Consider the following 11,194-nt stretch of genomic DNA (forward strand, 5'->3'; position numbering starts at 1 on the left):
AACACCCACAGCTGGGATTGTCCTGAATCAAAGAGCACAGGCGGAAGAAAAACTCCTGATTTCGAAACACTGCAGCTCTCCCTGGCAGGGAAATGGGGGGAGCAGCCCTGGGGCAAATGGTGTTTAGGGGGTGCACAGGGAAAGCTGCTGCCACACATGATTTCTATGTAACTCTTGTACATCAACGGTCATTCCTCAGGTTGGAGCAGCTGGAAAAGTGAGTGAAGATCCAAAGGAATTATTTGCAGTCTTCAGGTTGTGAGATTTTTCAGATTATAAACCTGGCAAGGGTGGAGAAGTAGCTGGTTAAGTGCAGGAGAGTTTCCAGCCCACCTGGCATGGGGAGATGTGGTCGGAGCCCACCACTGACCCACCAAGGCCCCCAGGAGAAGGGGCTTGGGTGGATGCTTCCTGGCACATTCGGGTTTGGGGTGGTTGCTCCTGTGCCTGTTCCTCAGGCCCTGGGGTTGTTTCAGGGCCAGTTTTAAGCTCCGTGAGGACATGGTGGACACGTTGACCCACAAAGGGGCCCCAATGTGCCCTTGCCCTCCCACTCCAGCCACCTCTGGCCAGCAAGCCTGTGGCGGGGGCCGTGTCCCACCAGCAGCCTCATAGCAAACAAGTTTCTGTAATTTTACCACTCCAACAAGAGCTATTTTTACAGCAAACCCTTCCAAAATAGAAACCAGAAACACCCACGGGCATTGACCAAGCCCTGGTGCTGCAGGACCGGTTGCTCAGTGGGGGACAGGGATGGGGACACCGGCTGGGAGCACTGGGCGATGGCAAACCCCGCTCAGGGCTGCACCAGCAGGTCCAGGGACCCTTTGCGAAGGCTGATGCCCCCAAACCTGGCCGAGCGGGTGGTGCAGCCAGGTGGCCAGCGCAGCCGACCTCTGCCAACTGCTCTCACCCGTCCCTTTTCCCTGGATAAATGCCTTTGCTGCCGTGCAGCACTGGGGTCCGCCGAGTTTTCATCACACAGGCTCGGAAAGGCTTTGCTTCCTTTCTTTTTCGTCTCCTTCATGGCATGTGCTGGACAGCATTTCAGAGCAGGATCAGAAATTACAGGGAGAAAGTTGTAAAAAGGGGAATGGGACTGTCCATAGTCAAGGCAAAAAGGACAGGCACGAGGGAAGCACTTCCCAGAGGGGTCCTGAGCCCATCACCGAGGACTCGTCTGTTCTGCACCCCGGTTGCCCTATAAAATACACCCCTGAATAGCTCAAAGGTTTTTCACTAACTGGGAGGACCTTTGTCTCCATCAGGAGCACAGAAATCACCAAACCAGAGGATTTAACTCATTTGCCCCAAATGTCAAAGTGACCCTTTACAAAGGGGAAAAGAAAAAACAAAACAAACAAAAAAAAAAAAACCCGAGAGAGAAAGCAGCTTTACAAAACACTGTTGAGAAACTGCCCCGTCACACCCGGTTTTCAGAGCAACATCCCCACCCCACAGCAGATAAGTGCAGAGCCATCCCAGGCGCTGCCCATCCCCGGCCACCGCAGGTGGGTGAGCACCTTCCCCGGCTGAGCGGCACCGAATCCTCTTCAGCGAGCCAAATCCTCCTGGACGGAGAGCGACTCGGCAAGGCCACTGGTGGGATTTAGGGAACATAATGAGACTTAGCAGAAAAATTATGCACGTCTAGTTTGAAGGCAATAAGCAATAAGCTAATTGCTCTGGGCAGCACTTAGCAGCCCATTGATGGCATTTCTAGAGCGGGGATTTATTTTCTATTGGGGGTTTCTAGCTGATGGTTGTGGAGTCAGGTACAGGGGGAGCGCAATATCTGCTGGTGCTCCTCCACTGGGTTACACTGGATTTCTCCCAGTCTGTGCTGATGTGGTCCCATGTAGAGCTGGGGGATGGAGGGGGACCCTGTCCCTGCAGGGCACGGGCAGGAGGGGGGCTCAGGGTGTCAGAGAGGACAATTTATTGTGGAGTTTCTTTTAATAATGGATGGAGAATGAAATTCTGTTTTCTGTTATATAGGATTTAAAATCTCTTCCTTGGTTGCGGGGGGTTTGTGCAGGCACTCACAGAGCACGGGTGGGCACACTGAGCCACCGTGCTCCCACGGCTCCAGCCCCAGCATCAGACAAGAGAATCAGCTGCAGGACCCCCTGGCACCTTCCCCAGCCCAGCCGGCAGCCAGCACCATCCCAGAGTGTGGGACACAGCTCCCTGTTTGTGTCCGTGCTCGCCTGACCTGTGCCAAGGACGAAGCCTCGGCACAGGCAGCATGGTGCGGGCAGCCTCGGCCCTGGCAGCTATCCCTCTCTGCCTCCGTGAGTTACATCTTGTCCCCTGAAACCTGCCCCTGCCCCAGGACCCCCTTCCACCCCCCTGGCACTGGGGATGCTCCAGCCCATGCTGCTTTTTATTCCCAACCTGCTTGGCTTTGGCACTCCCTGCACTCTGCCTTGTGCTCCTGTCAGCATCCACAGGCAGTGGGAGTTTTTCCCAGCTGCAGCTGGCACCACATTAGAAATCTGCACAGACAGGTTTCCAGGGGCAGATTTATCACTTTTTGTTTTCTAAACCCACCCCAAGGCACCCCGGGTTGCCCGGGCTGGCGCAGGCTGCAGGGTGGTACGGGGGCTGCTCTCTGCATAGTGTTCGCCAGCATTTACTAAACATTATTAAAGTGACAAAGAAAAGGCCCTTCCCAGACTTTAATCCAGGACCTGCTTTAGAGCAGCCCCTGACCGCCTGTACATACGGTCATGGATGTTTTATAACCCACTCCCGCTTTGTTGCAGGTTTCTCCGCGGACCTCATGAAAGCAGCAGCGGTGAGTCACTGCCGGTGCCTCCAGTGGCTCCCAATACACCAGGGCTTTGCCAAAACCTCACAGTGCCAGGAGCAGCAGAGCAGCTGCAGTTCCCCCAGTCCTCGGCTCCAGGGAGGCAAAGCCATCGCCTGCCTGCTGGCCCCCTGTGCAGCCTGTAGCCCTGTCCCTGTCCCATCCTGTCCCTCGCTCACCTGCTGCCTGGCAGCCTCCCTGCCCTGCTCCCAAACTGAGGGCTGGGCCCCTAAATCTGATGGGCATCCAGCCCCCCCCAGCCCCGGGGAAGCAGGGAAGCCCTGCTGCTGAAGGGTCCCCACTCCTGAGAGCGGCTGTGGTGGCTTTTGCCCCAGGGCAGCCTCGGGGCTGCTGCTGTTCTCAGCTGCCTGCGGCTTGTGGGCAGCAGCCGCTGGTCTGGGCACACCAGCCAGGTCAGATCCCATTCCCTGCTTGGTCCCTGTGTCTAAAAGCCCTTCTTCCCATTCCTTGCTGGGGCTGAGTGTCCCCACCATCCTCCTCTCCAGGCTGCCCTGATCATTGGAGCCATCCTGTCTGCCACTGAGCAACACGCTGAGTAAGTACCAGGCCCAGCCGGGGTCTCTGACAAGCGTGGGGGTCTTGGGGGCACGCAGTGGGGCTGGTGTGGGTGGCTGTTGCATTTCTCTCCACATCCGTGTCAGGGCTGCTGTGACAGGTCACTTGGGCTGGAGAGGATTTAGAGCCTTGTGCAGCCGGTTCCCAGGCTGGGATTTCAGCTGCATTGGCTTTTGTTATAGCACAAACACACCAAGAATTTCCTTTCCTTTATGGGGCTGACGCAGATGCAACGGGAGCCTCCCCTGAGCCAAAATCCAGGTTCTGCTGGTTTCTTCCTCACCCAAAGGCCAGGGTATGGTGGGGACTTGTGCCACCACCCCAGCCGTGGGGTTGGGCACCCTCATGCCTGCAGGGCATCCCCTTCAGCACCACCCCAGCACTCACATCAGGGGACATTTTCAAGACACTCCATGTTATTCCCACTTACCCAACGCAGCCGTGGTCAGGGTGAAGGGGGATTTCCCAAGGGAACAAGCGGGTTTGTCCTCCACGGGGCACTGGAAAGCTAAAGTGGATGGTGAAATGCAGCTGCACCTCCCCAACACAGCCTCTCAGCCTTGATCCTGCAAGATTTCCAGTGCATCCCAGCCAGCGACCTGCCCGCTGCCGACATCCTTGCATTCACCCAGGGCCTGCAAAACAAAACAGCAGAGCTGAGCAATACCCAGGTGGGCAGGGGCAGGAGTGGGGGCTGCAAACCCCACGGAGGCCGATGGGGCATGGGGAGCCGGAGGGTGCCGGGGTGAAGGGGCTTTCGCCGCCTTGGCATTGACAAGACAAGCCTCTCTCTGCCCAGCTGTCCTGCCTGGCCAGGCTGCTCACTACAAAGAACCTGACGGCCGATTTTGGCAGGTACCCACCAGACCTGCTGCTCTTCTTTGAGTGAGTATCAAGGGTGTCACGTGGCTATGGTTTTGGTGCCGAATCACGCCATCCAGCACTTGCCAGCATGGCCCTGGCACGCCCTGGGGCACGCGGGAATTCTGTGTGGGGGAAGAGTATTATGAAAAGCACGTCCATCCCTGGGCACCTTCAGACCTGCACAGAGCATTTCCAGCCCTGCAGATCCCCTGGTCCTCTCCTCACCCCACTCCTCTCTGAGGCTGGGGCCACGCTGGCCGCAGCATGGGGTGCAGAGGGTTGGGCAACCCCAGTCCTGTGCCTGAGACATCCTCCCCCGGGGAAGAGCTAACCCCCCAGCCCCGTGCAACTTGACAGTTCATTGCTCAAAAGGGAGCAACAGTTTAAAACTATTTTCCTCATGCCCACAAAAAGCAACATTAAAGATCTCCTGCCCAGACAGGAGGAGCCCTTTGCCCCGTTCCTCCCTGGCACACTGACTCTTCTTCCCCACAGCTTGGCCAAGGTGCACGGTGGGACCTGCAGAGCATTTTACACCCGGGCTTCCCGCGGGAACCTGGACCTGCTGCCCAGGGGCTCAGCCCGGCGGACGGAGCTGCTGCGCGGGGCACTGGCCTGCCTGGTGAGTGGGGGCCGAGCTGGGGGGCAGCCAGGGTCCCCCACAGCCCACACCGAGCATTTGTACGAGGGCTGGGTCGTCTCTTCCAGGGGGTGAGGAACAGCCGCCTGCGCCCCGAGCAGCTCAGCAGCCTTGGGGCACTGGTGTGTGACATGGAGCCAGACACCATCACAGCCTCAGACCCCAGCATCCTGGAGAACCTGAAGCTCTGCCCAGTGCTGACAGGGGCCCAGCGGGACGCCCTCAACACTGTGCTCCTCAAGGGGGGCACAGTGTATGGGTAAGGAGCCTTCATCTGCTCTTATGGGGGTGGGCGATGAGCAGGAGGGATGGCCTACCCATGAGGATGCTGATCTGGTCCTTCTCCTGATGGCCACAGGGATCCTTCAAGCTGGGATTTATGGACCCTGCAAAAGTTGGGGCCGCTTGTGCTGGCTTTGAACCAGACCACGCTGCGCTTGGTGGCTGAGGTAAGCCCCTCCTTGAGACCTCAGGGTGAGTTGCCCATCAGCCAGGCCAGCCCTGAGGCTGCAGGACCCAGCACTCTCTGCCCCCCCGGCAGGCAGTGCGGGAGGCTTTCGGCAAGAGCATCATGGCCACGTACGGCAGCCAGGGACGTTCCCAGCGGGAGAAGTCCCTGACCCTCCTCAGGGCCTTCACAGCAGCGTCAGCTTCATCTCATCCCAGGCTGAAGCGGAGTGCAAACAGTGAGCATTTCCCTTTGCCGCTGCCGGTCCAGACCAGTTCAGAGCTCCTGGGGGGGGGAAATGCCCCTGGGCTGGTTGGCATCTGGCTGCCCCCCAGGGAAGGGGAGAGGACCAGGCAGAATGCTGTGGGATTCCATGTAAAGTAACTGGGGAGATGGGGGAAATGTCCTTACAGCACGCTGGGGTGTTTGCTCTTACCTGGGAGCAGGAATACAGCGGCAGCAGCCAGGAAGGAACTGGGAGGTGGGGAGAAAACTCCTGGAGCCGGGCAGGGGCAGTGCCAGGGGAAGATGCTGCAAGACCAGAGGATGCTTGTGTGGGTGACGTGGGAAAGGGTTCACCTTGCCGGAGCATTTTTAGTTGCCTTTAACAGGACAAAGCACACATGGCCTGCAGAAACATCAGCAGGTTCTTTAGGAATAACTTGAAGGAATGAAAGCAAATAAAGGTGCCTTCATGGGTCAGGGACCCAGGGGATGGGAGGTTGATTTGCAGTCCCACCCAGCAGGATGGCTTAAGCAGCGTTATTGCAATTCCCTGTTCATTCATCGGGGCTTTTCTGAGGGGCTCTGGGGCCTCGTGGCAGGATGAGGACCAGGCGGGAAGGGAAGAAACGCCATCTGCCTGACTTGCCCATCCTGCCTGCAGGCTGCCTGTCCGTGCCCATCACGGCCAGCACCATCTCCGACCCCCTCTTACTCATCAGCTACAACACCAGCGAGCAGTTCGACCTCTGCCTGAGCAATGAGGTTTTAAAAGCAAACCTGGAGCCTCTGCTGGAACAGCCGCTCACCGTGGCGTACCTCCGGGTCGTGAAAAAAAAGCTGGAGCAGGTGATGGGTGACACAGGGCAGGAGCCCCCGCGCAGCCCCCTGTTGCGTGGGCACGCTCCAGGACGGGCAAGACCCGCTGCAGGAATGCGCACTGCTGGCTGCAGGGATGAAGATGCCTGAGTGGGTCCTTTGCGCCCATTTCTGCTTTCTTTTCCCTTCCCTGACCCTCTTTTCTGCCCCATTGGCCTGGCCCTACAGATTTACCCATCGGGGATCCCGGAGCAGCAGCTGAAGCTGTTTGGGCTGCTGGCCCGTCAGTACACGGTGGAGGAGATCAGCCTGTGGCCGGTGACATCCAGCGACACGCTCTTGGCCCTGCTCAACCCCTCGGATGGCAAGTGGGGGGCTCCTCAGGTAAACCCACAGCAGCAGCAGGGGACGGTGAACCCAAACCAGGACTGCTCGGTGCCTGAGCCCAGCTCGGGGCAAAGGCATTGCCTGAAGGTGGCATGGCAGTTTTGCAACACATACGTGTTTCTACTGGGAGCATCTTCCTTCCCTGCCTGCATGCGACCACGTGAACTGTGCTTCCCAGGTCCGGCAGCTGCTCAGCAGGTACCTGGTCCTGGGGGGCACCTTGACTGGGCCCTTGCTTCAGAAAATCGGTGGCAGAAACCTGTGTAATCTGCAGGAGGAGCAGCTCGAGCAAATACCTCCAGAAGCAATCAGGTAAGCCACTTTTTAGGGATGCTTTTCAGTCCTGCGAGGCCCCTGGGACAGCAGGGGAAGCAGATGGTGGGATGGCAAACTCCCCCCTCCGTTTCAACTCTGCCTGCTCACAGGCAGCATGGCGGGATGGCCGCGTCCCTCTCCCAGTGCCAGTGCGTGCGCCACTGGCACCACGGGCAGGGACAGGCCACTCATCTCCCCCTGCCAACAAAAGGGCTTTAGCCATGGTTTGGGGTGGTGCCCCCAGCTCTAACCTGTGATCCTCCCTCCCCCAGGACTGCCAGGCAATTAAACATTTCTTCTTGCTCTCAAACCAAGAAGGACCAACTCTACAGAAAAGCCCAGGAGGCCTTTGCTGGCCAGGCTGGCACCATCAGTGCATATTACTGCCAGATTTGGCCGTACCTGGGTAGGTGTTTCAGCCTTTGCCCTCCTTCGCACAGTGACTGAGGTTGGATACATCTTCCTCAGCCAGGGGGGTTTATTGCACTAGAGTCACACCTAGCAGTCTCCAAAACCCCTCTCCCAGCACTAGAAGCATTTGCACAGGTCTAGGTGACCCATACGCTTTCTTTAAGGTGGAGCTCCAGCAAAGGACCTGAAAGACTTGGCTAAAAGCGGGGCTGCCATAGACATGGACATGGACACCTTTCTTGCCCTAAATCCTGATGAACTGCAGGTACGTCCCTGGTACGCTGCTGCTCTTTTCCCAGCTGAAGGGCAGGGCTGGTCGAGGGCTGAGCGGTGGGGTTCGAGGCCACAGCCCCATCAGATCATCAAGTCTCTATTTTTTTACCTTTTAAAATTTTCTTTTGGAAGTTATTGCTTGCTCTGTGGTCCCATTTAGAAAAGCACTTCATGGCTGTGAGGATGAACAAAGATGTTGTTGTATGTGTATTGCAGAAACTCAGTGTCACGGATGTGAAAAATTTGCTTGGGGAAAACCTCCCTTACCTGAAGGAAGCTGAAAATGAGACCTCAGTGATGCGCTGGGTGAAGAAACAGTCCCAGCAGGAACTGGACTGTACCCTGGGAATCGGCCTGCAAGGGGGGACGGAGGAGCCCAGCCCCATGGGAACAGCCACCCCTCCTCACCCCACCACCTCGGCCAGTATCACCCCCACGGCCACCGTTCCCACGCCCACCACCCTCCCCACTGTCCCCACCCCTACTGCCATTAACAGCCTCCCTACCACTAATTCAAGTACCGGCCCCCATGAGACCCCCACCCCAAGCGCTGTCAGCCCAACGCCCCCTAACAGCACTCCCCCACGCGCTTACACCTCTGTCCCGGGTGCTGCTGGGAGTCCCCCCCCCACCTCCACCACTCGACCTGCTCCAACCACCGGCTCCATCGTCCCATGCTCCATCCACCAGCCTGCCACCTCAAATAAGGCCACCCCCGCCACTGTCACCCTCCTCACCACCATCCTTGCCACTGTCAACCCCAACGCCACCTCTCCCAGCTCCGTCCCACCCCCTGCTCTCACACACGGGGCCACCACCACCACCAGCGTTGTTACTAACCCGGTTGTTACCACCCACAACACCAGCACCCCACTGGTGTCTGTGAACCGCCCAGCACCTGGGGGTACTGCCAACCCCACACCTGTCACCCATATCACCGCCACACTGAGCACCCACGATGCTCCCAGCACCCTTCTCCCTAACTCCACCTCTGCACCCGCTGCCACTGCAGCCACAGAAATGAACCTCCCTCCCCACAAGCCCACCTCGGTTCCCAACTCCACGCTCTCCACCCAAAAGAGTATCATCTCCTCAACGGCCAAGACTACAACATTGGCTTGCAAGACCAGTACCCCTCCAGCATTTCTCGGCCCCTCTTCCACCACCACCAGCAGCCAGACCAGTAAAAAACCACCCGCAGCCGTGCCAGAGACACCAAGACCAACGCCCAGCGGATACATCAACCTGCAGCCTGAAGCTGGTAAGGTGTGAATGTTCGGAGTCAGGAAAGGCTTAGGAACCAATGGTGAAGTCTTCACTGACAAGCAGTAGCTGATCCACCTTGTTCCTGGCCAGATTCAATACTGGTGTGCTGCTGTCCACAAGAAACCCCAAATCGTTACTGGCTAGACAGGTAGCAAGGTGTCTCTACGGGGCGTCACAGCCCCTCGATGTGGAGCGTACTGCCTTCAGATCCCCTGCGCTCTGCAAGGTGCACCTTAAGATGTCTCGTCACACACAGCACCCCTCAACCGCTCTGCAGAAAGCTGGAGTTAATGCCAACGCACTGTGCCATTTTTCACAAGGCAAGGATATGGCCTTCCGTATTTTAGCTGCACGCAGTGTTTCTGACTAGGCATTGCTGTAAAAGCCCTGAACTCTGAAGTCCTCTATCCTGACAGAGCTACATCCATAGCTTTAATGACTGAAACACATTTACTCCTGCGTTATGGCCGTGAACATAAGGAAAGGCTCAGTCCACCTGACTGTTCACGGCCAGGTGACATTTATAATGGGGGTGCAGGGCAGTGCCTGAAGATGCAGGTATGGGCAGTGTCACAAAAGGCAGAAAAGCATTGTCCTGACATGTGCAGTCCTCTGGAGTACCTGAATCCCAAAGCAACTCTACTGCCCTGGCAGCTCATGTGTGCTGTTTACCTGGATAATCCAATTCTTTCTCATCTGTGTTCTTCACCTAGGATCAGGATCCAGACTCTCCTCCTGCCTAGTGCGCATACTGGCGACAGCCGTGGGAAGCTCACTGCTGCGAGGGCTTCTCTGACGCTGCCACCTCCAGCACCATACTCGCTAGATCCCTCCTTTAATTTTCACCATCCTGCAAAATAACGGTGCTGACAAATTCCCTGCTGAAAAGCAGAAACCCAGGAAAGGAATAGAGCTTGTCCATTTGACATCAGCACGGAATTTGCTTATTATTTTTGAGGCTGGGCAGTGAAAGGAAGACAGATACTTTTCCAGCCCAAAGAAGCCCAACAGGTACTAACTAGCTAGTTGCTCTAAATAATACAATTATCAGCAATATTGACCGGTCTGTCAATGCATTAATGCTGACAGCAGGGCCAGTTCTGCCAGCTTTACTCACACTGAGTGGTATGTTACTTCTAAGCAGTCCCACTGGGAATCTCTTGGAACAGTGAGACAACTCAGGGATTTGAATTACTGGCCACTGCAAGAGAAGCAGAGTATGGCCCAGTCTGAGGGCTCAGAGATCCACTAAACTGCATTGAACTTGTTTCATGAACTTAAGAAATTTTTCATCGAGATTTGTTCAAAATACACAAAGCCTAGTTAGAGGGATGATTAACTGAAGATATTTTATCTTGATTACTGTTGCAATGCTATATAATAAAACATCAATCAACTTTTTTTCCCCAATCAAATGTGTTCTTTGATGTGTTTAGTGCTTTGTATTATAGTTTTTCTAGCTAGCTTGAACCTGAATAGTTTCCACTTCTTTTGCTCTGATGTTCTTCATTAGCTAGTACCTCCTCCTCCAATAGCTCTACTACAAGTGAGTGTTTTTCCCTCCAACTTGCAGATCATCCACTTACTAGTTTCATTCTCCACAGGCTGAGGCAATTCTTGCATGCCATTTGTTGAGAGCAAGTCAAGGCATGAAGAAACAAATTAAGATTTCTATCAGGGGATCAACGCTGTTAAGAATGCAGACTGTCTAACTTAGAGTGGGCTCTCTCCCATCCTAGCTAGTGCCCCAGCACCACAGGATGCAGGCAGTGGGGAAGTCTGCATTGAAGGACAGAGCAGACTGTCCTGCTCTCTTTCTGTAAAGCATAGACAACGAACACTTATAATGTCTTAGGAGGAGAGCCAGCCTGCAGAGGCAAAAGGGTGATTTCAGGGGCTGGATGCAGGTGACACTGAGGCTTTTTTTGACAGAACTTCCCAATATGTGGAAAAAAAAAGTGTTGAAAGTCTTACACAAAGTTCTTACACCCTCCCCGTGAGGAAGCCAAGAACAGCCTCAGCCCTTAGAGTTGAGGAGTCAACACCAAAGAAAAGTAACAGGCACGTCTGGGGGGCCTGACCATTTAATTTGGACTGATACCTGCAGAGACAAAGGTAAGGGCAGTCTGAATGAAAAGACGACAGTAGCACCTCATCAATT

The 11,194-nt window shown here is 55.8% G+C and overlaps 1 protein-coding gene across 1 annotated transcript; it reads left to right on the plus strand.

Moving 5' to 3' along the window:
* Window positions 1–2,248: 2,248 nt before the first annotated feature.
* LOC148052053 (mesothelin-like protein) lies at window positions 2,249–9,913 on the plus strand. The gene is made up of 16 exons (XM_087734283.1): window positions 2,249–2,294; window positions 2,769–2,800; window positions 3,319–3,368; window positions 3,939–4,059; window positions 4,188–4,273; window positions 4,748–4,874; window positions 4,961–5,151; window positions 5,251–5,341; window positions 5,434–5,578; window positions 6,227–6,411; window positions 6,610–6,765; window positions 6,947–7,080; window positions 7,356–7,489; window positions 7,659–7,759; window positions 7,984–9,028; window positions 9,747–9,913. The coding sequence occupies exons 1-16, from the start codon at window positions 2,249–2,251 to the stop codon at window positions 9,827–9,829; spliced, it is 2,727 nt and encodes a 908-aa protein (XP_087590409.1). The 3' UTR covers window positions 9,830–9,913.
* Window positions 9,914–11,194: the final 1,281 nt, after the last annotated feature.

This window comes from Nipponia nippon, unplaced genomic scaffold (genome assembly GCF_047370975.1).
Source record: "Nipponia nippon isolate SJK-2023a ecotype South Korea unplaced genomic scaffold, ASM4737097v1 scaffold_5, whole genome shotgun sequence".
In the NCBI taxonomy this organism is placed as follows: Eukaryota; Metazoa; Chordata; class Aves; order Pelecaniformes; family Threskiornithidae; genus Nipponia; species Nipponia nippon.